Source organism: Salmo trutta, chromosome 33 (genome assembly GCF_901001165.1).
Source record: "Salmo trutta chromosome 33, fSalTru1.1, whole genome shotgun sequence".
In the NCBI taxonomy this organism is placed as follows: domain Eukaryota; kingdom Metazoa; phylum Chordata; class Actinopteri; order Salmoniformes; family Salmonidae; genus Salmo; species Salmo trutta.
In genome coordinates, this window is record NC_042989.1 from 9,668,973 (window position 1) to 9,696,888 (window position 27,916).

At 44.3% G+C, this 27,916-nt stretch overlaps 1 protein-coding gene across 5 annotated transcripts in view; it reads right to left on the reverse strand.

Moving 5' to 3' along the window:
* npas3 (neuronal PAS domain protein 3) overlaps positions 1–27,916 on the reverse strand; it is a 343,109-nt gene that overhangs the window by 79,849 nt on the left and 235,344 nt on the right. For all 5 annotated transcript variants that reach the window (XM_029729734.1, XM_029729736.1, XM_029729735.1 and 2 more), the window contains one exon: positions 21,162–21,251. In XM_029729734.1, the coding sequence (XP_029585594.1) occupies positions 21,162–21,251 (90 nt within the window). The remainder of the gene's footprint in view (positions 1–21,161; positions 21,252–27,916) is intronic.

Here is a 27,916-nt window from a genome sequence, read left to right on the forward strand (position 1 = left end):
TCTCCTTTCAAGTTTGACTTGTGATTTGAACATTTTCCCTCAGGGTGTTAGTCGGTCAGGACCAAATGTACTGTAATTCATAATAATAATAGTCTGTCTGATTTCAAACATGTCACATTGAGGCTAATAGCGTATGCATTGTGAAACAATAACCACGGTGTCCCAACACTATGCACGGGGGCCGTCAAATAAAGTGGAGTACTGTATCTGAAATGATTGTTTGTTTTCAATTTAAGATCATCCAGATTCCCTTTTTGGAGAAGAACAAGTTGATTACTTATGCCGACAAGCCTGTGTTGTTTCCTCACCAAGGAAGACAAGCCATTAGTCTTCTCTGACAAGCCAGGAACCTACCACTGCATAGAGCAGACTGCAAAGTAATGAATAGCAGGGAAAGATAAGAAAATAAAATCATCCTTAATTTCTCCGCCTGCCTTTGTGTAAACTCGTCTTTTTTTCACTCCGGTGGTTTTGACACGCTTGCTGCTGATTTCGCCTCGCTAAGTCCCATGAAAGATGAGCCAGAGACACCGTCTGAATAAGAGTGTGGTATGAAATATGATCAACAAGTACCATAGCTTTCTAACATATATTTACTAGGATGGGCAGACACACTCTGAAGGCTATACCATGCCACTGAGATGCAGCAGGACCGGTTACAACCAAGGCCGGAATTTAATAGTCACAATGATGACATTTTCAGCAATACGATCTATGGAAGTCTGGTTGCCTACTAACAGGTATACACAGAAATAACTCCACTGATAAAGCTTTCATAAAGCTGGGGGCGGCAGGTAGCCTAGCGGTTAGAGTGTTGGGATAGTAACCGTAAAGATTGCTGGATCGAATCCCTGAGCTGACACGGTAAAAATCTGTTGTTCTGCCCCTGAACAAGGCAGTTAATCCACTGTTCCCCGGTAGGCCGTCATTGTAAATAAGAATTTGTTCTTAACAGACTTGCCTGGTTAAATAAATAGCAATAAAATGGTTTCCACAGTCATGAAACGGGAGAGCAGGAGCTGAGAAACTAGCATCCGACCCACCTTCAGTTCATTTGAAATCAACTTAGAGAGGAACAAAGCTCAGGAGAGCATAAATTCATGTTTTGGTACTGGGAATCATATAGTTGTAGCTAGGTAATGGACTGTTTGCATTCAGGGGCAGGAATGCAATTACTTAGCAACTCATTAAGGTGGCAAATTTGTTAATGCACTGCTAAACATGCTCTAACGAACTGCCGATTTATGTTCATCTCAATACAGCTGTTTCCTGTGCAGGATAAATGCATTTGTCCAGGGCGGATGGATGGAATTGGGATTGGGGAGGTGAGAGAAAAGTCCAGATCATGAATTTTGTATGGATGATGGAGTGTGAACGACCTACCCCGAGATATTTGAGTCTGTGTGTGCGAGAGTGTGTGTATAGGAATGTGTGTGTGTGTTTCTCTGCTTGAGAGAGAGTGAGAGAGAGAAAGAGAGATAGAGTGTGTGTGTGTATGTGCGCGCGCATGCGTGCATGCGTGAAGCAGTGTGTGTGTATCTCTCTCTCTCTTCCCATCTCCCTCCCAGTAATCCTTGGTGGTTTCTCTATCCCCATCTCCCCATCTGGGCTGTGGGCTGACAGGGAGGGCCTGACTGATGGGACTGATTAGTGGCTTTAGCATGGTCTGTCTGGCACACCGAGCATAGCATGCCCTGCTCCCTGCTCTGCCTCCCCGCTCCATAGAGACTTTTATTACCCATCTGCCAACCAGTAGTCCCCACGCTCAAATCATATCTTAACCAAGTGCCTCGCTATGGTTGTGAACGGCTATGGTGAGGACGAAGTTACGTGGAGGTGGGCACACAAAGGAACGATTCTGAACCATTCCGGAGTGTTCGACACACAATAGGTTAGAACATTTACATTTAAATCATTTAGAGACGCTCTAATCCAGAAGCCTTGTGAATGTATTTCAAAGGAGTCAATGAAAAAGTAAATTCCCTGTTCTTAAGGAGAAAACAATGTAGCCTAGTGAACTCCGGTATCCGTGGTGATGAGTTATAGAGGCATACATAGTGGTGATCCATACCAACATAAAGGGGACTGTACTAAGAAACAACATTTAAAGAAATTAGAGCGTTATTGCAGCTGCAAGAGCTCTGCTCTGTCTTGTTCTCTTAATGAACGAATCCCTGCTCATGTCTCATTTAGCAGATACTTAATGGTGGTGTCGAAGCAGATTGCAGGGTGCCACAGCAACTCTCCTTATCAACTTTTACTAAATGCATGTTATTCTAACGAGTAAGACAAACAGAGACATTTCAGCTACAATGACAGCTGTTCTCAGCTGAGTAAATGTGTGTGTAAATGCGAAACGTGTTTAAGACTGGTTGTTTGGGAATGTTTGTTTCCACAGTGCAGTGGTGCATTACAAAACGGACTTTAAGAAAGCAAGCCAGAACAAAGAAAGTCTGTTTTTTTGGGGTTTTTTTTTTACAGAATGTTGTGTAAAAGGTGATGACGCATGACCGTAAGTGGCATATATGAAATATTATTGTGTGATACGTGTTTACGACTGGACATTTCTACTGGCCACTTTCTTCTCTTGGTTATATATAAAGGGACATTATATTGCGGTATTAGTGGTGGGAAAGGACGATTGATATTATTGATAGCTTTAATAGTTCTGTAATAATCAAGCATTCTGTACAGGTCCAGACACTTCAGGCTGGGGTGGTATCTGTTCGTGTTATGTCGTTTCAAACTAAATGGGAACACACTTAATAATACTACCATGTCTGAAAACGGTACAGTATAGGGGATGCCTAGTTAACCACAGCATCTGGACCCTGGTTCCTGGTTCTGCAGAACAGTAAAAGACATGCTGGCAGATGGGCTATCCAACATCAGCAGCTATGTGCTCTCTGGGATTCTGGGAACACGAGGGGGGGAGACATACATCTGGGGGAGGCCAGGGGAGGTAGGAGGAGAGGAGATACATCTGGGGGAGGAGGAGGAGGAGAGACACATAACTGAGGGAGAAGGGGGGAGGAGGAGGTGAGAGGAGCGAGAGACAACTGGAGAGCAGGGGGGAGAAGGGGGTGACCACCGTGTCTGAGGAGGTATTCCATAGGAAAGAGGTTAGATAGCTAGATGCAACATGTACACAGCAGATCTCCACCACTGTCTTCAGCCTCAGCCCAACCCGGGTTTACAGGCTTCTTTAATGGTTTCTTAATGTATATTCAGCAGGCTGAGAAAAAAGCTGTTATGTTGCTGCACTTGCTCCAGGAGCTAGTTAAATGATTCAGTGGGAAACTACGGCTTTCATTTAGGTTTGTGCCCTCCAGTCTGTTTATACTGGTCGATACACTTGTCTGAAGAATATAATGGATTAGCACATCATTCAACAAACCAGAACCCAGGCAGACTGGGGGCCACAGAGAGAGAAAAGTAAATTACAGTTAGCAGCCAAGGTAGGCCATGCCGTGAGCAAGGAAACATCATATCAGCTCGCAACTCCTATTCCGCAATGCCGCCAAGCGACCCAGAATAAAAAAGAAAAAAAAGATTGGAATGCAACAAAAAAAAATATCTTGTTTCGATGAAATAAAACAATTTAATAAAATAAAACAAAACAATCACTCCTGGATGCAGGCAATCTCTCTCTGCCAGGGTTGTCTCCTCCTGTGTGATACAAAGAGAATCTAGGGATGCAAAGGCCACATGCATCCGCCCATCAACGAGAATAACAACTCAAATAGAATAACTTTTGCTACAGAATGAGATTACTTAAGAGTGATAAAGCCACCGGATTGTTCCAGAATGACATTCAATTTATTATCTAGTTTCAGGACATGCACGTCTTATACTATGGGCGAATAGGAAATCCCCCCCCCCCCCCCACACGTCTTATTTGCTCCTGTGTTTCCTATAGGAATCAAATGAAAAACATGAGTTGGCTCCGTATAGCCCAACTCTCAATGTGTTTCATTAAAAGAGTATTGATCCAACGTCATGCTGCTTGCTGCTCTGAAATGCCATGATAATCAGAAGAGTTAATACAGCTATCCATTCTCATTGGAGAGAAAAGGTTGGACTCCTACAGTCTGACATTTATTTTTCTACTTGGAAAATGAAACTGTAGAGGTTTGAACTTGAATTAAAGCATGTTCAAAACCTCAGGTGAATAACGCAGGCTTATAGTTGTCTTATACAAATCTTTATTCCAGAGAAATCACCTCCAGGACGACCAGAGGGATCAATCTGACCCTCCTCTGGAGCTACAGAAAAGCACAGTCCATCAAACCAATCATTTCCTCCATATATCCTGTACTGTATACACAGTGTGGAATGTACTGTATAGGTTAGGCTACATATGGGGGAACTACTTGATACAGTGAGGGAAAAAAAAGTGATTGCCAACAAGGGTTTTGCCACCAAGTACTAAGTCATGTTTTGCAGAGGGGTCAAATACTTATTTCCCTCATTAAAATGCAAATTAATTTATAACATTTTTGACATGCGTTTTTCTGGATTTTTTGTTGTTGTTATTCTGTCTCTCACTGTTCAAATAAACCTACCATTAAAATTATAGACTGATCATTTCTTTGTCAGTGGGCAAACGTACAAAATCAGCAGGGGATCAAATACTTTTTTCCCTCACTGTATATCTCAATGGGAACTAAGCAAAACAAAAGGACCAATAAAGATCAACGTAGTTTACATGTAGATTAGGTAATATACAGATTGAACAGGTAGCATAGCCTACTACATACTATAATATGCAATATAAATAATTCTCTTTCAATTTTCCTTCAAATGTTTTCAAGAGAGCAACATGAAAAGTACACAAACATACAAGGTATTCTACCCAGGGATGAGACCGAGATGACTTGCCTTGGAGGCAGTTTTCATGTTATACAGTACAACACAGAAGAATCGTCCCTGGTTGGAAAAATTCAACTTGAATGGAAGAACTACATTGTACATTGTACATCTGACATCATTTTTCAATAGCTAGAAGAAAGGTATGTCTTAAAAAAGACACGTATATGGTTGAATTTGTATAAAACATGACTTATTTCTGTAGTATCTTTTTATAATAAAAAAAATGTTACCCTCAATTTCATTATTACGATCTTGTCTCATCACTGCAACTCCCCAACGGGCTCAGGAGGCAAAGGTCGAGTCATGCATCCTCATAAACATGACCCGCCAAACTGCGCTTCATAACAACCACCTGCACCAACGTGTCAGAGGAAACACAATTCAACTGACGACCGGTGTCAGCCTGCAGGTGCCCAGCCCACCACAAGGAGTCGTGATGAGCCAAGTAAAGCCCCCCCAGCCAAACCCAGACAACACTGGACCAATTGTGCACCCACCTATGGGACTCCTGGTCACAGCTGGTAATAACACAGCCTGGGATCGAACCCCAGGCTGTAGTGATGCCACAACACTGCGATGCGGTGCCTTAGACCACTGCACCACTCTGGAGACCGTTTTTCTATAGTATCTTAATTGTTACAAAACTAACCCTCAGTGCCACTGCTATCTGTTTCTCAAGGTATCCGCCATTTTATTTGAAGATCGTTAAGAACTTGTTGACTGAATAACTGATGTAGTAACAGTGAAAAAGGTTGATTTAATCATCTCACATTCCAATGTCCTACTTTCAGTGGTGGGTCACATTTTATTGGACGTCCAACGTTGGAGGGCAAGTCAAGGAGAAATGACTAAAGCATTACTTTAGCCATCTGCTCTGAAATATGGGCTGCTTCTGGTCCACTAGACCAGACCGTGATGCTTGCCACATCCACTACTGACTAGCCTCCAACAGCAACAACAACAGAGAGTAGTCACCACCATAAGCAATGCACTTCTGAACACTCTTTAAAAACAATAAGAGTTGCCAGCGGGCCATAACACTTCCTATGAACACCCTATTCATAATGCCTTGTAAGCAAATGTAAAACGCCGTACAAGCAAAGTGTTACCCAACAGGCTAGCATCAGACAGGCTAGCACCAGACAGGCTACCATCAGACAGGCTAGCACCAGACAGGCTACCATCAGACAGGCTAGCACCAGACAGGCTAGCATCAGACAGGCTAGCACCAGACAGGCTAGCATCAGACAGGCTAGCATCAGACAGGCTAGCACCAGACAGGCTACCATCAGACAGGCTAGCACCAGACAGGCTAGCATCAGACAGGCTAGCATCAGACAGGCTAGCACCAGACAGGCTACCATCAGACAGGCTAGCATCAGACAGGCTAGCACCAGACAGGCTACCATCAGACAGGCTAGCACCAGACAGGCTAGCATCAGACAGGCTAGCACCAGACAGGCTAGCATCAGACAGGCTAGCATCAGACAGGCTAGCACCAGACAGGCTACCATCAGACAGGCTAGCATCAGACAGGCTAGCACCAGACAGGCTACCATCAGACAGGTTAGCACCAGACAGGCTAGCATCAGACAGGCTAGCATCAGACAGGCTAGCACCAGACAGGCTACCATCAGACAGGCTAGCACCAGACAGGGTAGAACCAGACAGGCTACCATCAGACAGGCTAGCACCAGACAGGCTAGCACCAGACAGGCTACCACCAGACAGGCTACCATCAGACAGGCTAGCACTAGACAGGCTAGCACCAGACAGGCTACCATCAGACAGGCTACCATCAGACAGGCTAGCACCAGACAGGGTAGCACCAGACAGGGTAGCACCAGACAGGCTACCATCAGACAGGCTAGCACTAGACAGGCTAGCACCAGACAGGCTAGCACCAGACAGGCTAGCATCAGATGACAGATTTCCATCTAGTGATTCACTAGCTGACGTTGTCTTGTTCTATTTCTCCAGAGTACTGCATATGGTGAATAACATAGTCTGGCTAGAACACTAGCCCATCATTCATCATAGTAATCTCCTATCAGCACGGTGTCTGCTGTGGTGGCTAAACGTTGGGAGAATTCTTCTCTCTTCTGTTCTACGGTGGAGGAAACAAACCCCAGCAGTGGTCACATCCAGTTAGAGTGACATTGTGGAGCCAGCTGCTTAGGCCTTCCAAAATGACACCTATTTGCACTTAAATGAGGGGATTTAAGTGCTGCTACAACATTACCACTTTGTCATATGTGATTTCATGTCTTTATCCAGCATTATGGAGGATGGAATGAGCTGTCCTTCGAGGAGTGAGGAATGTTCTGCTCTGCTCGGCTCCTCTCACTCGATATTCTAGATAGAGCCTTTCATAGTTGTTTTTCTCCTCCTCCATTGGGGGATTTTGCCGACATGCATCATACCGCAGCTCGGCTGTCTCCGAGGGTTAGGGGTAAAAAATGGACATGGCAATCATTACGCTGGTGAAGGACATCTGTTTCCCCCTTAAATTGTTGTCCTGATGGGGGGTCCAGGTCCAGGGATGTAGTAATGGAAAGAGAAAAAACTAGATAGGATATGGTGCTGTTGGTTGGTTGGTATGGCTATAAGGGTAATGCACCATTAGAATCCTCTTACAAGGGGTTTAAAGTGAATTGAATCTGCAGAAATGCATTTACGTACAATCATCTCCAACCAGATAACATTCACAGTCTAGTCTTGCATAGTACTGACTCTCATCTGATAGCATTTTCTCTTTGCTTCAAACTTGTAAAAGTCAAAGTACATGGAGGACATGTAAGGAGGAGTGTTGTGTGGTGGATGATGTAGCTTGGCTGCCTGTCCATTCACCTGCATTAAGCCTGATGAATAGACTAGGATTTATATCCCTGTATGGTTCACAGGCAAATACCGGCCCCAGCATCCCTCTTTCTTTCTCTCTCTCTCTCTCTTTCTCTCTCTCTCGCTCTCTTTCTTTCTCTCTCTCGCTCTCCATCTCTTTCTCATTCTCTCTCTCTTTCTCTCAGCATCTCTGTTTCTCTCAGCATCTCTCTCATCGCTCTCTCCCTCTCCCTCACCCCTCTCTCTATCTCAATTTCTCTCTCTCTCTTAATATATTCATATGAAAATAGAGCCCAAGGATGAACCAGAGATATCAGCAGCCAGAGAGCCTAAAAAACAAAGCTGCCATGTTGAGAACAGATGAGCGCCAGTCCCCTTCTTCACCTCCTCCTCCTTCCCTGTTTATTTTAAAGGTTTATCAGACCCAGGCTGTTTCAGAGAGAGCGAGAGGGGACAACTCTGTCAGTCTTCCTTCCACCTTAACTCTCTCTCTCTCCATATTGATTCATTAGTAATTATCTACTATCGCCTAGCCCCAAGGTCTCTTGTGCTACATTGCAGGTGTTTGCCACGATAATGAATGTATGAAGTTATCATCCTCGTGCACAAAGTGGCGGTGACATTTAGGAAAATCCTCTAAGCAAATTTCCATTCCGTTATCTCTGTACAGTCATGTGACAGAGGTAGCTGCACTAAGAGGCATCATTAAGACACAATAATTAGCCCTCATTTATAAAGCTCATGTAAATAAATCCAGATAATTGTTGTCATATTATTCATGGAGAATAAACTATATGTGCATTTGGGACAACAATTAGGACTGTGTGTACCGTGTCCACATATTCTCTCTTGGCTGTGGCAGAGACAGTTGAGACAGTCCGAGTTTCTCACAGGAATCTTACACTAATTCCTCTGACAGAGTTGACTGGTAAATGGAGTGGGTCTAACTCTCCGGGTCATTAACAATATATGAAGTCTCAGTGTTTGGTCGTTGTGTTTCCCATCGATGCTGTAATTATACAAGCGATAATCAGATCTAGCTAGCACAAAACGACACCAAAGCTATTCCAAAAATGATTTCCTATTAATTGGTGATGTGTATGCATACAACCTGATCTCCATATTCTAATTTCCAAAATTTTGCCTGCGGTTAGATCGGACAAAGTTTAGGCCCATGTCATTGATTCAGGCACAATAGTATCCCCCTGCCTCCCATCCTCCCCCCTTTCTCACCCTCCCTCCTCCCTTCCTCTTCTACCTCACCTCATGCTCGGAGACGCTTTTATTCTCCAAAGTGAGAAATTGGAATGGGGGTCGCTTACATGGAGAACTGGTGACTCTTTGCTCTGGCTCTGAGAGGGTCAGGACTCATCTATTATCCTTCACTGGGAAAGTTCCTCTTCCTCATCACAGCTTGTTATATCCTTATATGATGGCTTCCCAGGGCCTTATATATGGGGAGATTACAAGCCTGGCTTCTTTCTCTTTTTCTTTCTTTCATCTGGGTGGAAATGTCACATTATGGGTCCACCCTTGCTTCTGATAAAAGGTTATTACTGAGTTTATGGCCTGGATGGAGCCCTGAAGAAATAGACAGATCACGCTGGACTTATTAATGAATAACATTTTGTAAAGTATGCAAAAAAAAAGTGTTTTTAGAATTTTGCTGATCTTAGTTGAGTAGAAACGATGATTCCTTGTTTGGCGAAAATGAAAGGACAGATGGAGTGATCAAGATAATTGAAGTGCAGTGAGTTCAATGCAGTTCATCATACTGTATGAGTTCTCATGAAGATGACTGACCCAGTTCCTTTCCCTCTAGCATCATCCTCATCGCTAACGAAATACAACACCTTCCACTGTAATTCCAACCAATAGTTCAAAAAGCTGAAAGGTTCCACATTGGTAATTTCTTCGTAATCCCTCTATCCTCCCTCTCTTCCTCCTCTGCTATGCCAGATGTTTTATGACAGCCTGGCGGTCAATAGCTTGTCCTTAGGCTGGAGAGCAGAGGAGAGAGGTGCTTGGCATTAACTGGCGTCACCTCTCTATCCTGAGCTCCCCTCCTGGGGCCTGACATTGGGGTGAAATACGAGCCCTCTCAGAGAGCAGCTCCCCCATTCATTTGTTCCTTGTGCTGCCTGCACCCCACACCGACGCCACCACGGGCCCCACTCCGCTCCGCTCTCATTGTACCAGCGGCACCCGCCCGCCCACCCGCTCCACTGGGCCTCTAATAAAAAAGGCATCAATTTTCAGCTCTAGTGCCACTCTGATCTCTTTATATGTTCGACATCCAACATTAAATTAGAATGCTGTTGTAAATCCAACTTTAGGAATTTCCAATGAGTGCTCCGTGGGTCGCCCCTCTCTTTCACGATGAGACTGCAAGCACGGTCGGTAGCAAATCCTGCAACAAAAAAAGCAAGCAAGCGTACAACACGTCCAGACATTTGTTATGGTTGATTAGAAAGGAGAAGAGTGGGATGGGTCAGACAGTGCTCCAAGACTTCATATTTTATATCGTTTATACATACAATTTGTCTTTACAGGCTATCTTTACCTTTAAGAATAATCTAACTATGAAAACATCTAGCAAGCATCTAACAGCTTGTAAATTGGCTTCAAACATTCATTCACTTTGAAAACAAAATTATGGCACCAATGTTAATTAGCTCATCAAAATCCCCTCCCCTCCAAAAAAAAGCCAATTGAAGCCCATTTACAGTTAATAATCCCAACTACTTTATCTTTCAATTCCAATTCAAACACAGTTGTATTCCCAATCCTGACGCTCCCCCCAGATCTCAATCCAGATGAAAGGCTGATGGTGGATGTAAAAAGCCCATGCAGCGAGCAGCGAGCAGCGAGCAGCGAGCTATCGTCAGTCAGTACACTGGAGATGCTATCTGGGTGATCCATCCGCCTTCAAACGTTAATAAGGATTGGAGAGGAGATGTGAAATAAAATGAGAGCAGCCCTATCAGTCTGGAGATGATCTGAAGGATGGAAATAAATCTGTGCATTGTGGATTATCAAAAGAGCAGTTTGGAGATGATGGGATAGATAGAGGACTGCTGGAAAGGAGCTCACTGGAGGGGGGTTAATGGTGCTAGGGCTGAGGCTGGGGCTAGGGTTGGGGCTGGGGCTAGGGCTGGGGCTAGGGCTGAGGCTGGGGCTGGGGCTGGGGCTAGGGTTGGGGTTTGTGCTAGGGCTGAGGCTGAGGCTGGGGCTAGGGCTGGGGCTAGGGCTGGGGCTAGGGCTGAGGCTGGGGCTAGGGCTGGGGCTAGGGCTGAGGCTGGGGCTGGGGCTAGGGTTGGGGTTTGTGCTAGGGCTGAGGCTGGGGCTAGGGCTAGGGTTGGGGCTGGGGTTGGGGCTAGGGCTGAGGCTGGGGCTAGGGTTGGGGTTGGGGCTGGTGCTAGGGCTAGGGTTGGGGCTAGGGTTGGGGCTGGTGCTAGGGTTGGGGCTAGGGCTGGGGCTGGGGCTAGGGTTGGGGTTGGGGCTGGTGCTAGTGGTAGGGTTGGGGCTGGGGCTAGGGCTGAGGCTGGGGCTAGGGTTGGGGTTGGGGCTGGTGCTAGGGCTGAAGCTGGGGCTAGGGTTGGGGCTAGGGCTGGGGTTTTCAGGGGATAATCATCATTTTCTCACAAAAGGGCCATGATAGTGCAAAGTAAAATAAGTGAAAACCCTGTGCAGAGCAGTGTGTCTAGGTCCAGGTGTTTCTCTCTCTCTCTTCTCTCGCCCTTCACTCTCTCTTACCTCTCTCTTCTCTCTATTCCTTCTCTCTATTCCTTCTCTCTATTCTCTCTTCTCTCACTCTTCACTCTCTCTTACCTCTCTCTTCTCTCTATTCCTTCTCTCTATTCCTTCTCTCTATTCCTTCTCTCTATTCCTTCTCTCTATTCCTTCTCTCTATTCCTTCTCTCTATTCCTTCTCTCTATTCCTTCTCTCTATTCTCTCTTCTCTCACTCTTCACTCTCTCTTACCTCTCTCTTCTCTCTATTCCTTCCCTCTCTTCTCTCGCTTTTCCCTTTCTCTTCTCTCTCCTCTCTCTCTCTTGGCTGGAACAACTGATGTTAGTGGTAGCACATTTAGTGTACATCACACAGAGCATGCTAAAATGTGGCCTGATTGTGTGTGGCTAGCCGAACGCAAAGTGAAACCAACGCTGTTACAAACTCTGGAACAAGTTATACCAATACCACTTATGACAACAGGAACCTTGGCCAAGTGCTAGCTACGGTTCTCAGATAAAAAACCAACAATTACACTTTCACTTGCAAACAACTTTGTGTGACTATACTGTTGGTATTGTGTGTTGGGGTGGATGAAAACCTGCCAATACTGTCTTCCCTGTGGCTCAGTTGGTAGAGCATGGTGTGTGCAATCCCAGGGTTGTGGGTTCGATTCCCATGTGGGGGCCAGCACAAAATAATAAAAAAATACAACAACAAAAAATATGAATGAAATGTATGCAATTCACTACTGTAAATCGCTCTGGATAAGAACATCTGGTAAAATGTATATGTAGCATATATAAGATTACTTTGTCTTTGAAAATGTTTTTGTAAAATTCTCTCAAGCTTGTTGGTGGTCAGAAAGCATAGAGAATAAGTCCATAATCCTAGGGTCCATCCCAAATGGCACCCTATTCCCCTCATAGTGCACTACTATTTGACCAGGGCCCATAGAGCTCTGGTCAAACAGTAGTGCTCTATATAGGGAATAGGGTGCCATTTTGGATGCAGGTTTAGAGTTGGCTCTAGCGCCAGTGCAGGGTGACACAGGAAAGTGCTAGAGAATGTTTAGGGACCAGCTCATACATTTCACTGACAGGTGCTTTAAATCCCGTGTTTAGACTGATCCTGCCGTGGCCTGGCTGGCTATAGTGAGTGAGACTAACCTATGGGATGGAGAGATCCACAGCCCTGTCATGTTTCAGTCACTGTGTTACAGCACCGTTGACAAAGCAGTACCTCACAAGTGTGGTTATAGCTACCAAAACCTAGAAAGAAATGACACAACATGTAAAGGACGGAATCAATCAAGAATATACTGGATGTTGAAAAGGGAAAAAAACATACCCCACTTTTTGACCTTGAAAATCCACCATCAAACCACCGAAATCTTTTGAAAAACAACAACTATCTCCCTGTCCAACTGAGCAGTAGCGCCTGTCTGCTATCTCTTGTCTGATATTGAGTTGATATACCCAATTTATGACTACAAAATTGACAAGGGCAGAACAATCCATTGTGCATACATCTGCAGAATAATTTATATAATTAATCCAATTACTAACGAAACCTCGTTGACTTTCAGATTTTCAGATTCTTGCCGATTCCCCCCCCCCCACACACACACCTCTCTCTCTGTTTCTTGGCTCAATATCAAGATGGAGAGTGTGGAAACTTGTCCTCCCCGAAGGATGGCGCCCTCTGAAACCTTGACATGCACAAAGACAGGCGCAGACAGAGCTGCCCTGCCGTGGACGATAAGGTCACCCCTGGGATTGGCCAGATTATCTCTGTCAAGCACTTGGACAGAGCACAGTCAAATGATGCATCATGCAGTCATTTTCAGGGGGAAAAAATCAATTTCTTCACCAGGTCGCTATTTGCTTTTCAAAGTGCCCTTGTAGTGTTTGGCTCTGAGCATTTATCAATTTAAATGTTGTGAATTGATACTGTTTTCTGTTGCTGGGCCTTGTAGGGAACATTGAATCATGTCCCCTCCTCCTTCCTCTACTCCTGTTCCTCACCGTTGTAAATCTTTCTCTCTCTCTCTCTTTTTTTTACCTCTCTCTAAATCCACTTATCTGTTTGTTGGATTGGAATACATTAGTAGTATTTATTACAGAGACCAAATTTTGGCTTCCTTATCCATTTATTTATTCATTCCTTTTTTCCTTCTTTATATTATATTTTAGAAAGGATTTTAGCGGTTTCCTTAAATGCTGCAAGTTCCCTTATATTTATGGGCAGCGTTATACTACTATTATAGTGCTTGATTTACAACACTTACAAAACATAATTGCCCCTATCAATATAACCAAATCTCAAAATATCCTAATCTCACATTTCGCCAGTTAAATTAATCCCAAACTGATACAGAGCTGTAATATTTGACGGTGGAGATGGTAGTTTCATTTGCTCGACAGTGAGTCGGCTGGCTGATGATGATATTCTGTAGTAGAGCAGATAAAGCACAGGCACTGGGACTGTCTGGAATGACAAGCTTGTCCTTGTTTTCATTCAGGGCTCAGGAGTCTACAGGGCCAGCAGGTCCACTGAGGTGGCTCAATTAAACGTGACCTTCCGCTGGCCCTGTCTCCTTTACCACCACTAGCAGTCTTCATGCAAATGGCCGCCCTCTGCTCTGTCACCCACACAACATCATAAATAAAATAATGCTTATTACCCATTTAGTAACATTTTGGATTCATGCCCTGATAGGCTATTTAAAAATAGAGAGAGGCAAAAAATCTCCCTCTCATATGCTTAGTGAGGCTTGACGTTATCTTTCCCTCAGCGTTTGATGGATAATGGTGTGTCCATTTGTTTTGGATTCACTACAGAGGTCAATTTAGTGTTGGCTGTGGGTTATGGGAAGTTACAGTAGCAGATTCATTTCACTTGCAAAAACTCCTCACAGTGCAGATTCATAGCTAAATGAAAATACTATTTTGGGAAATATAACAAATGACAAAATTTGCAGGAATATTTTCATCGAGAAAATATACAGTTCAGTAAATTCGATATAAATAGAAAACCTCACTGACAATATTCAAGTTTTTGAAAATCAACCATTCCTTTCTTTCATTGATTGATCCACACGACGCAAACAATGACAAATAAACCGACTAATTTAATGATCTCATTTGGTCTGGGCGACAGAGTCAAAAGTCTCCCGTATTCTGTGGAACACTGAGAGAAGGGACTGGGAATATGAGAAGGGTGTGTGTGAACTGGGAGTGTGTGTGTGTGTGTGTGTGTGTGCGTGCGTGCGTGTGTGTGTGTGTGTGTGTGTGAGGGAAAGAGGGATAAAAGAGGGCGAGGACTGATCGGTTCACAAAGATGTGATCAGACATTCAGGCAGATGTTTATGCTAATAGATTCAATATTCCCCCTCCATCCCACTTGGCCTCAGATCCTCTGGGAGTCAGGGGGCTGGAAGCCGGGGGCCGCACAGCCTCATCCGGCCCCACTGCTTAGGGAGGGAGTCTGGGCTAGAGGGAAAGGAGGGAGAGGGTGGAGGGATCAGGCTCCTGGTGTCTCTCTGTCTCTCTCTGTGTGCACACAGCCACACATGCATAGCCCTGTCACTTAAAGCCAAGCAGATGTCTACATTCAATTCCAGCTCCACAATTGGAAAAGCCTTTTGCAGCGAAACGTGAATGGGAGAAGGGCACTGAGGTCTAACCGGTGTCGCTCCACAATAAAAGGGAGGCCTTGTTTCGTGAAGGAGGGAGAGAGACTTATACCTCCCTCCAACACAGAGAGAGGGAAAGGCATTGGAAATATGCCAACTCAATCACATTGTTGTGCACATAAACAATGGAAAGAGAGCGAGCTTCAACCATATGGTCCTGCTATGTCAGGTTCTCAATGTGCCGTTCCTCTAATAATTCAGAGTGTTTTAACATGTTTCTGTACTTGGAACGGGTTAAAATAAAAAGCTAGCAACTCCTTTGAGACAGATGAAAAGTCATATGGTCGCTGTATTCCAGATGTATCAATTTCCTTGGATATTCAGTCCATGCAAGTGCATATGCTGCACTGGCGCCGGCTTGGAATGGGACGGATTCCAAAAGCTAATATTCTGTTGGCCGGAATAATGCAATTATTATTTTCCTAGCTATCAGCCTAAGCACACACAGTGCCATCTGTTATACAAAACAAACATACACATCTCAATTACCAAACAGACAGCTGCATGGTCACACCTCTGCACCGCCACGGCGTGCCTACATCGCGCCAACAGGAGGATTTTGAGGGGGTTCCATGACAGTATTAGGATCAGCAGGGCCTGCGTCCCAAATGACACCCTATTTCCTATATAACGCACTACTTTTGATCAGAGTTCTATGGGCCCCTGTGGGCCCTGATCAAAAGTAGTGCACTACATACTGGAGTAGGATGCCATTTGGGACGTTTTCAGGGTCTTTAAAAGACAGAATCTTTTCTAGCTAAAATGCTACACAAACTAAATTTGAGTCAGCTAGCCGAGCCCAGAGGGTCTACTTCTTCAAGATCCATGCTGCAGTGTCTGTCTATTGCAAGGCATGTCTGTCTACTGCAAGGTATGTCTGTCTACTGCAAGGTATGTCTGTCTACCGCAAGGCATGTCTGTCTACCACAAGGCATGTCTGTCTATCGCAAGGCATGTCTGTCTACTGCAAGGCATGTCTGTCTACTGCAAGGCATGTCTGTCTCCTGCAAGGCATGTCTGTCTACTGCAAGGCATGTCTGTCTTGCAATTCCATGGCAAGCTGAAACAATTCCAATGGTACTGCTACAGAACTGTTAAATACAGGCATTAGCTGTGCTAAATTGCTGAGGCAGTGGAGGCGTTTTAGCAGGCATATACGAATACAATTACACCAAATTTGGCTTATAACAACCATTATCCCTTGTCCAACAAATTCCTTCACATAGCCTATCTATTATTAAAACACTGTACATTCGGTATCCAAACTTTCCATTCTATTACGAAAGAATGTCAAGAAATAAAATGTTTTTATCTTTGAGTTTAGTAATGACTCAAAAAGAGACCATTCTGGTATGGCTGCTTCCTCAAAGGGGAGCTACAGTCACTGATTGGTCAAATGAAGACGGAACATTATTCCAGAGAACTAAGACATACACTTAGACACCTGCGATTAACTTGGGGGGGAACACAGGCTTATGCGCCATTTGCAAAACAAAAATGGTAATTCTGACCATCTGTTTCACTGAACTGACTGGCTGCACAACCGGTGCCATAATAACAGCCATTTCACACTAGCACAGAATTGTCCGATACAATCTGAACAATCCAAATACATGGGTTCACACTCACAGACATTGAAGAGACACTAAGGCATTATATCAACTTTCTGTACTTTACCATCATCAGTTATCGGTTAGCTCAACATAAAAAACATGAGTTATGTGCACAGACCTAAAGTTAGGGTTCGGCCCTTATTCACTACTAGATTTATATACATTGATCGGCTTTGTCTACAAGGCTATTAAAACTGTTACTGTAATAACTTACTAATTTCCCAGTACTATATGATGTTGAACCAAACAGGTAAAAGGCCATTAGGCCAACCCTTTCTCTCTCTCTCCCCCCCCCCCCCCCTCTCGAAGCCATAATATTCAACATAGAAGTTGAATACATTAACTTTTACTATAAAGAATAAAACATTTAAAACTTTGATAGAGGGAATGGACTTTAATTACACAGCAAGTCCTAAATAATGGCTTCATTAACATAATGTTTGATATGCAGAACATTTTTAGACATTGAATAAGAGGATGAAAATCCCCATACATAAATCTGCTTTAGATTGTCTGCCTGGCACCATAAAATTCATAACCTTGTCAATTTGAAAAAGGCTTAAAAAACCTCCTAGATCGAATTAATGTAGAAAATAATTAGCAACTATGTTAAAAAGAAATGGCTTGGCAGACAGATTAAGTGGCTAAAAAGTAAAACAGCAATTAAGATCACAGGGGGTTAGAATTCTCTGTGTACACATGCTAGATTATACAACGAACTCATACAAGTACAAAAAAAAACAGCACTTAATCACTCACTCATTCTAACCGCTGATAAAACTATGAACAAGATAACTACATCACGCAGCCCAAAGCTTAGGGGACCTATTTGACAATTAATCAATTATTTGATAGAAATCATTAATCAATCTTTACTTGAATTAATCTGTAGATAGATGTGGCTGCAGCCTATACAATTCACTATTTTTAATTTGTTAAACTGATTGCCTTTTTTTGTCCTTTATATTGTCGTCTTAATTTAGCTAAACAATGTCTACGCGTTCCCTCAAAGATACAAAGATCTCTACATCATAATGTTATTAGAGAATACTTCATTATGAGTCCTGTAATACACGCTAAAACACACAGACACACAGCTAAACAGTCACACAGCTAAAACACACAGCAACACAGCTAAAACACACAGTCAAAACACACAGCCACACAGCTAAACAGTCACACAGCTAAAACACACAGTCGCACAGCTAAAACACACAGTCAAAACACACAGCCACACAGCTAAACAGTCACACAGCTAAAACACACAGCAACACAGCTAAAACACACAGTCGCACAGCTAAAACACACAGTCACACAGCTAAAACACACAGCCGCACAGCTAAAACACACAGCCACACAGTTAAAACACACAGCCACACAGCTAAAACACACAGCCGCACAGCTAAAACGGTCACACAGCTAAAACACAGTCACACAGCGAAAACACACAGTCACACAGCTAAAACACATAGCCACACAGCTAAAACACATAGCCACACAGCTAAAACAGTCACACAGCTAAAACACACAGTCACACAGCTAAAATACACAGTCACACAGCTAAAACACACATTCACACAGCTAAAACACATAGCCACACAGCTAAATTACACAGTCACACAGCTAAAACACACATTCACACAGCTAAAACACATAGCCACGCAGCTAAAAACAGTCACACAGCTAAAACACACAGTCACACAGCTAAAACATAACTCACACAGCTAAAACACACAGTCACACAGCTAAAACACATAGCCACACAGCTAAAACACATAGCCACACAGATAGACGAGTTTGTATTGGTCTGCCATGTAGAATGCTTCTGTCTATATCATGAGTTGGTCAGTATGTGTAGGTAATCCTTTCTAACGCAGCTTATTTTTAAGATATCACATATTACAACTACATAAGTGTTGCTCTCCACTTTCTGGGGGATTGAGTTTTGAAATCAGTGGAATAAGAGTAGGATAACTAAGGAGATGGAGAAAATTCTGGTCTTTGATTGCAAATACGCAAACGGAGTGGAAAAGAGAACACACAGAAGGCTGTTGTATAAAACCCTTGTCTCGGGATTACATCTTCAAACTGAGGGCAACCATGGCAACCGTGACAGACAGGGAGAAGCGTCCGTCCATGTATACGGGTAAGATAGTCTAGCTAGCTACATTTTCAGAAATGACACGTTTCTAATTTTGTCAGAAAGTCGTTTCCATTTCAAGTTAAAGTGTATTGTTAGCTGGCTGGCTCACTAGCTAACGTTATGTGTATGATCTGTGTAGTTATATTATTCGTATCTCAGAGTCATTTGCATTGCTAGTTATAGCCTAATGTTGAACCTGGTTGGTTAGATACCTGCAGATTTATTCAGGGTAGTAACGTTGTGAATTGTGATTATTGTTTAGCTAGCTAGCTACATGTCTAAACAAAAGACTCCAATACTATGCAAGTTATTTATTTTTATCCCCAATTTTCCATCTTGTCAATAGAATGTGCATGATGTCACTGCAACAACTGTCGATAGATGTAGCTGGTAAATTCGCTCTGGCTATCTACTCCGATTTCAGACCACTCTCGTTCAACACCCGTCTAATATGGCCGGTGTCAGTAAACGCTGGCAAAAAAGTGTAATTAAATGTTTTCGGCTCCCGAGTGGCGCATAATTGGCCCAGCGTTGGCCCAGCGTCGTCCGGCCAGGGTAGGTCGTCATTGTAAATAAGAATTTGTTCTTAACTGACTTGCCTAGTTAAATATAGGTTAAATGAAAAATATCTATTTTTAAATTTGCCAGCAGCACAGTTGTAGTCACCAACGCTCTGGATAACATAACCATAACAGCCTAACCAGCTCTGCAAGGGCGAGTAAAATGGTCAGAGTGAGCAGTTCTCTCATTTGTGTCTGGAAGTAGCTAGCAAGCTGGCCAACGTTAGCCAGTTACCTTGGGTGCTTGACTGCCGCTGTGAGGTCAGAATGCTCGGATCAACCCTACTCCTCGGCCAGAGCATCTAATGTGAGCTCTGAACGCTCCGAGAGTGAAACGGACAATCTGACAACACTCTGAACAATCCATGCACTCTGGCACTCCAGATAAAATGTATGACACGCCCGTAGTATAAACCAGCCTTTAGTCTTGAAATCTTTGGTTGTTGAGTACATGGCATCACATGTGAATCCTTAAATAGTTGGGCGGGGCTGAGGCTTTAGAGGGTGTGAACGATGCTGAATGGGTGTAGACAAAGAAGAGCTCTCCACTAGGTGTACCAAAACATTCAAGGGCCATTTTCTCAAAAGTGAAGTTACAAGTTTATCAACCTTCAAAGCAGAATTACTTTCCCATTGTTCCTCAACTGTACTGTATGATATATCATTTTCTAGCTCTGAGTCTCTACTTTTATCCGATGTAGAAAGCAGGCTCGCCGGTATCTGCATCCAGGGTATGTACATCATTTGGTTACATCTATTTGTCCTTTACATCTAAGTGTCCTGTATTCTATTTAAGCCATGCATTATGTATCTAAGTGAGTGTTTTCTTATGCAATATTTTAATGATGTCAATTCTGTTAAGTCTATTGGTTATACAAAGGTCAAGTCTATACCTAGAAATATAATTTGGGTTCTGGGTTTCTGAGTTGGTAGATGGCCTCTGATAACCTGACGACTCACACTAAATTCTGCCGCTGCACGAGGGGTGTTGTACAAAACATCTCTAACCAATCAGAGTATCAAAGCCAATGACGCAGTTTCAAAATGACATCTTACCCACATGTGTTCTGGCTCTGGCCCAGCCCATCGGTTTCTGGACCAATCAGATGGCCCTGAATGGCCCCTTCACATTCGGTAAAAAGTCAGCGAGATACTCAGATCCAGACACATTGTGGAGAAGAAACGAACGTCCATGGGCGTGGCATAGCATTTTGGCCGGAGTAAGACGTCTGGGTAGCCAGGAAAGGGCTCTGTGTACTCTCTAGTCAGTCTGCGATAGCCCTGTGTGTGTTTGTGTGTGTGTGTGTGTGTGTGTGTGTGTGTGTGTGTGTGTGTGTGTGTGTGTGTGTGTGTGTGTGTGTGTGCACTCAAGTCTGTCTGTCTGTTAGCCCTGGAGACAAAGCTATGGTGTATGAAACCATTAGAATCCTCAAGGTCACTCCCCCTATCGTTTGACCTCCAAGACGTCTCTGTCTGTTTATTGACATGTAATAGCAGACTGGGACCTGTTAGCATACTACTGAGATGAAAAATACCCTCTGATCAAATTGGATGGCTGCAAATTAACTACAGGGCCAACAAGCTGATGAGATTTTAAATGAGCTCTAATTTGTCTGAATTGTCTTCAAGCCAGCGCTGATAAACAAAAGAAAAGGAGAAAAAAATGGTTGTAGCGATAAGGAATTGACTGTTGTTGCACTCACCTGTGAAAGTCCCAGGTATATGGACACCGTCTCAGAGATGTACAAAAACCTTCCCTCCTTGTTTAGTGCAAATACAAATCCATCCAGGGACTGTGAGAGAGAGAGAGAGAGAGAGAGAGAGAGAGAGAGAGAGAGAGAGAGAGAGAGCGAGAGAGAGAGGGAGGGAGGGAGGGGAGGGAGGGAGGGAGGGAGGGAGAGGGAGAGAGCAAGAGAGAGTGAGGGAGAGAGACCAGAGAGAGAGAGAGAGAGAGAGAGAGAGAAAGAAAGAGAGAGAGAGAGAGAGAGAGGGAGAGAGGGAGAGGGAGAGAGAGAGAGAGAGAGGGAGGGAGGGAGGGAGAGCGAGAGAGCGAGAGAGAGAGAGAGAGAGAGAGAGAGAGAGAGGGAGAGAGGGAGGAGAGAGAGAGAGAGAGAGAGAGAGAGAGAGAGGGAGAGGGAGAGAGGCAGAGGGAGTTAGATGAGCTGTATACTGGGACAGAGGTAAAGCTACGGACCATGGAGAGGAAACCCGCTGTTTGTTGTCTGTTTGCCTGCAAAACCAAAATGACACCTCCTCATGTGGAAGGTAGTATCTCTCATGATGACAGAAACAATTACAACCACAATTAACAGTGTGAATGCAGAAGCACAAGTGCAAACAAACCCAAGTTGGAACAGACAAAGAGAGTAAAGCATACAGCACAGCACAGCATATTATCACTGCATCTATGGACCTTCAATCCGTTTGCAAACGTTATCAAAGTTTTAATAATGTGTGTTTTTGTCCAGGGAAGTCTAGAGCATTTGGGGGGTATTGGGTGCGGCTGTGTTGTAGTGTGCTTACCATCTAATGCAACTTAACAACACCTTAACTACCATTTCCTAACATGATGCTAGTTAGCTCTACTCCAGGATGCTGGTAAAGTCTACACTAGTACACAACTAGTAGTCCTTTCCATTCCAGCCCATATCAATATAATGTGTGTTTGTCCCCCTGTGAAATCGAATATAATATGCTGGTTAGTTCTAGGCCAGGATGCTGGTAAAGTCTATGCAGAACGCCGATCCATTCCAGTCCAAGCCCATGTAATATGTGTGTGTATTTTCTTCCTGGACGGTCTTCATCCAATCAAAGTCCATGTAACGTGTGTGTTTTTACTTCCTGGATATAGTCTACCAGTATGCGGGTCCATTCCAGTCCAGACCCATATCTAATGACGGCCCTGCTCTTAGATCATGACTGGAAGCAGCGTTCTGTTCTGAGCCCAGCCTCCAACAGGCCCAATTAAGACACCTATGTCACTAAAGGGAATTACTTCTGCTCCCCCACTGGCTGGGATAATCTGTAGGGGCAGCTAACCACAGGCACACGGCACAAAGAAACGCACAAATCCAAATGTAATAGATGGGAGGAAAACAGGCTTCTCCCTCCCCCTCCATCTCCGGGCTAGCTCTGAGACTACAGGACCTGAAAACAACAAGGCATTTACGTTGCAAAATGTCCCTGTCGCTGATCTGATCACCTTTCTATGAAAATGAGGATTACTCTGTCGTGTCGCGGGCGGTGTTGCGGCTCATACGGCGGTGGTATTTCATATTTGCGGGCGCGTTTCCATTTATTTTCCCCAAGCAACTTTAAAGGAGCAGCTAACAGCAGCTGGTGTGAGGAGAGAGAGAGAGAAAGAGAGAGAGAGGGGGAGAGAGATGGAGCGAGAGAGTCTCCCTACCTGCCGATAAAACAGGGCAGCCTGGGGCTATTTACAGCCAGCTGATATGCAGCTGACAACAGCAACTCCCACTGAGGCCCTGCTGAAGCCCGACAGCCAGCCAGCAAGCTCCCAGCCAGCTTCTCCAAACACAAACACATCTGCCAGGAGAAAGAGGAGCTTTACATTGCTCTTCTTTACATTACACAGCTAATGCTAGCACCGATTTAGCGCCTAACATCCATAGCAGACAAAGAAGACTCATAGTTTGGTTTTTCATTAGCTCTCTGCTCGAGAGAGGCATGTGCAACACATCTTGGGTGATGTCTGGAAAAGATTACATCATATCATTTGTGTGGCTCTCAAGCTGAATAATAATTATAGTTAATGTATTTCTCATAATTTTCACAGATCACAGAGATTACAAAGATCGTGCATCATTAACTGTGCTTTAACGTTCAACATAGACAATAACATTCCAAGTATATAATTTCTATAAACCGTCGTTTTGACTTAAGTTTCTATTTACAGTGCATCTCCTCTCTCTGGTATGGTATCCTGCTTCCAAAGGAACCAACACCTGTCATCTTCAAATAGCTTCCACCGGTCAGTGTTTATCATTTTTCAGGAGAGCTTGTGGAGAGTTGAGCTGGGGGTCCTTTATTCCAGTAGCACCAACCATTGGTTCTCTTTTCTTCCTTCCATCTGTCAGTTCATTTCTGTTCCCCTCAGGGAGAGCACCTCAGAGCCCCGGCAGCAGTGACACACTCTGCCACCCCGTGACCAGAGGATGGGGTCTCTGACGGTGTAACGCTATCATCCGTCCCCACAGACCTCACCTGCCTGTCACACTGGGCCCCAGCAACCCCCCTCCCCTACCCAGCCTCCAATCATTTCTCCCTGTCCGGCCTGCTCCTCTTTAAAATGCCTAGCATCTGCGGCCCAGGAATGGCAACTCTCTAGAGGGGGTAGCTGCAGAGCAGCCACACACACCGGAGCTGCTCTGTAGCTAGCTTCCATCGCCACGGTGATAAACGGCCACTGTTTACAGGCTAACCACTGTGTAAAGTGCGCTATAAATCACAGCAGAGACAAACTTCTAGGGGAGAAATGTGTTACATTAAGATGGGGTTCTTAAGTCATTTATTTAAAAACATTCCAGACTGCTTTGACTGAGTGAGGCACATTTTGTTTTTGTGCCCAGTTCAGTGGGAGTGGAGAGTAAGAGAAGAACCAATAGTGTGTTAGGTTGATCTTGTTGGCAGGTAACAAGGCTTTGGCTCGGGCTGGCACCTGTTTACCTCAGTCCCAGCCCTGACCTCTAAACTTTAACCCCTGGCACCACACAGCCCAACTAGTGATCCACATAGGTTAGAGAAGGCATCAGACCCAACCAGGTATTACAACTAACATTACTGTAGACCTCTACCCAGATACTGTATGGGTGTTAACTATCAAGCCATTTTATTTTGTATTGGCAATGCATTTGAGGTCATATCTTTATGGAGATGATCCTGGAAATATCAATAAACAGTTCCTTTACCTTGTACATATTAACCAGACAACCATGACGGAGTCCTTTAAGCAAACCCTTCATGTAACCGACGCTTGTTCCTTCCAGAGGACAAACAAACTTCCTGTGAAGGACACAGTTTAGCAGACATCAATCCTGGCCTGGCCTGGCCTGCCCTGAGAGAGCACACTCTCTCTCAGATATTAGCCAACCCAGTGGAGGCCAGCCGAGATGGGGCTCATTGACTATTAACATATCATTAACTATTAGGTCAGACAAAATGGAGAGAGATGTGGCGGCCACATGCTCACACCAGCCCCCCTCCCCCACCGCTGTCCTCCGTTGGCCCAGACACAGCCACTAAGAACAATCACCGCAATTAACACCTCCAGCAGGGCTGGACACAGCAGTGCTAATACGCACACAGACACGCACGCACACACAGGAGGAGGATCCAATCCGGACTCCAGACTGTAGGCTGAGAGAGGCTCCCGCTGTGAGAGTGTCTGTGCAGCGTTTGAGTGAGCGTGTGATATTGAAGCACCTCTCAGTGCCGTGCATCCCCCAGTCTGACAGATTTACAGACACCCCTCACTGTATACACAAATCACAGCAATGGCCAGGACTATTAGGCCCAGATCATGTTCTCGGTAAATGACTTCAATCTACAGTGCTCTGGTTGGTTTTAAGAAAAACTACATTTGGATGAAAAGAGATAGGCACAGGAAGAGAAAGAGAGGATGTGAGAGCGACGGTGTGAGAGAGACAGAGAGATAGAAAGAGAAGAAAAGAAAGAGAAAGATCGAGAGAGGTTAGTAGAGGAAAATGGTTTAAAATAGATCCCCACACTGAGACCCCCTTCAAATCACTCATCCTACCCCACACTGAGACCCCCTTCAAATCACTCATCCTACCCCACACTGAGGCCCCCATCAAATCACTCATCCTACCCCACACTGAGGCCCCCATCAAATCACTTATCCTACCCCACACTGAGACCCCCTTCAAATCACTCATCCTACCCCACACTGAGACCCCCTTCAAATCACTCATCCTACTCCACACTGAGACCCCCTTCAAATCACTTATCCTACCCCACACTGAGAGCCCCTTCAAATCACTCATCCTACCCCACACTGAGACCCCCTTCAAATCACTCATCCTACCACACACTGAGACCCCCTTCAAATCACTCATACTACCCCACACTGAGACTCCCTTCAAATCACTCATCCTACCCCACACTGAGACCCCCTTCAAATCACTCATCCTACTCCACACTGAGACCCCCTTCAAATCACTCATACTACCCCACACTGAGACCCCCTTCAAATCACACCATACTTATTGTGCCCATTTGATTTTGTGCTTACCATGGGGGAAAGGAATCTCTGCTTATGCTGAGCATGACATATTTATTGGTCCTATTTAGAGCCAAAATGACCCGTCACAGATTGCTCCCCAGTCCCTCCTCTCCTCTCCCTCCAGCCAGCCACTCTCTGTGTATGAAGCTACGGTATCATACTTGTTCTCTCGTATTCAGTGCAAATCATTTTCAGTAGCCTAAGAAGCCATTCACACTGGACAGATACTAACCACCGCAATTCCACTGTGTAGCAGAAAACGTAGGAGGGACGAGAAGGACATATTGGATTGATGTGGAGAGATACAAGCATTTCGCTACATCCGCAATAACATATGCTAAATATGTGTACATGACCAATACAATTTGATTTGATCACTATTATCAATTGTTTGGGTTGGGGGGGGGGGGGATCACATTATAGCACAGTAGATATCACTTTATCTACTCACTGTACATGGAAAATGCACTAAATAAGGCTGCTGGCACTAAATATGAAGAAAATCTAAAGCCCATTCTGATGTGCTATAGTCATCCAATCTAACTATAACCAACGTCACGTTGGAATCAGAATTGTTCTTCGACACTGCCTGGTGTTCAAAGAGAACAGGCCTGCTGATACAGAACATACACTCTTAGAGAAAAGGGTTCCAAAAGGCTCCTTCAGATATCCCTATAGGACAGCGGTTCTCAAACTAGGGGTTATACAAAAAAGATATATATATTATAGTAGTCTTTGTATCTCAAAATCATTGCAATGTGGTTAACTTAAAAAAATATATATGTTTTATTCAATTCTGAAAGATAAATTCAACCAGAGAGAGCCCTTAGATCATGGGAAAAGGCCACACTTGACCGTTGCACTTGAATCATTCCCATGGTGAATGGCTAGGTCCGCCACGCTATGAAACCACACACTATAGCAGAGACTTTGATATTACCGGCCGCAATTGACATGGTGAAAACAATGTGTGGGGAGGCAGAGAAACTCAAAATCAATACTTATGTCAGATAACTGGTAAACAAATAATTGATGCTATTGCTAGCAATCAAGAGGAAGCTAACTGAATGACTCAAAAACAACCCAGCTTATGCACTTCAAATGGACGTTAGCTGTGAGGGACGAGATGCCCATGCATTTTCTTCTGTTCGCTATACATGTCGGGGGGGTGCTATTCCCTAGGACATATTCTTCTGTCTCACGATTCCCGAGCATGAAACGGCACAGGAGATGTTCAGTGTGCTGCGTGGCTATATTGACGAAAAAAGATTCAGTGTGATCGAATGGTTGGCTTTTGCACAGATGGGGCTCCATTAATGGCAGGACGGCGGGCAGGCCTCTGCACTCTAGTTATGAATGTGTCTCCCTCTGCCATATGGACGCATTGTATGATACACTGAGAGCAACTGGCAGCAAAAGAGCTGAGCACAGAACTCACAGGTAACTTCGATTGTAAACTGCATCAAACCACATCCACTGTGCTCACACCTGTTCGCAAAACCAGGTGGAGATATGGGATCAGAGCACGACAATGTCCTATTTAACACCGAGGCTTGTTGGTTATCGAGGGGGAGTGTTGGAAAGATTTTTCATATTGAGAGAGGAAGTGTGTATGATTATTATTATTTGACCATGCTGGTCATTTATGAACATTTGAACATCTTGGCCATGTTCTGTTATAATCTCCACCCGGCACAGCCAGAAGAGGACTGGCCACCCCTCATAGCCTGGTTCCTCTCTAGGTTTCTTCCTAGGTTTGGCCTTTCTAGGGAGTTTTTCCTAGCCACCGTGCTTCTACACCTGCATTGCTTGATGTTTGGGGTTTTAGGCTGAGTTTCTGTACAGCACTTTGAGATATCAGCTGATGTAAGAAGGGCTATATAAATACATTTGATTTGATTTAACAGACACATTTGAGAAACTGAACAAACTGCACGCGAGGGGAAAAACAAAAACATTCTACCGATAAGTGACAGAATCAGTGGATTCAGAGGAAATTATTATTATTGGAGAGAGAGAGTCTTTCCAAAGCGAACCATGCCCCCTTCCCTCAGCTGTGCATGTTTCTAACAGAAAACAGCATCAGTAAGTGTCCCACACGAGTGATGACTGCTCACCTCTAACGCTTGGAAGAGCACTTTGGGACCTACTTCCCAATCCGTTTGACTGTTATCCTGGCTCAGTTGACATGCCGGT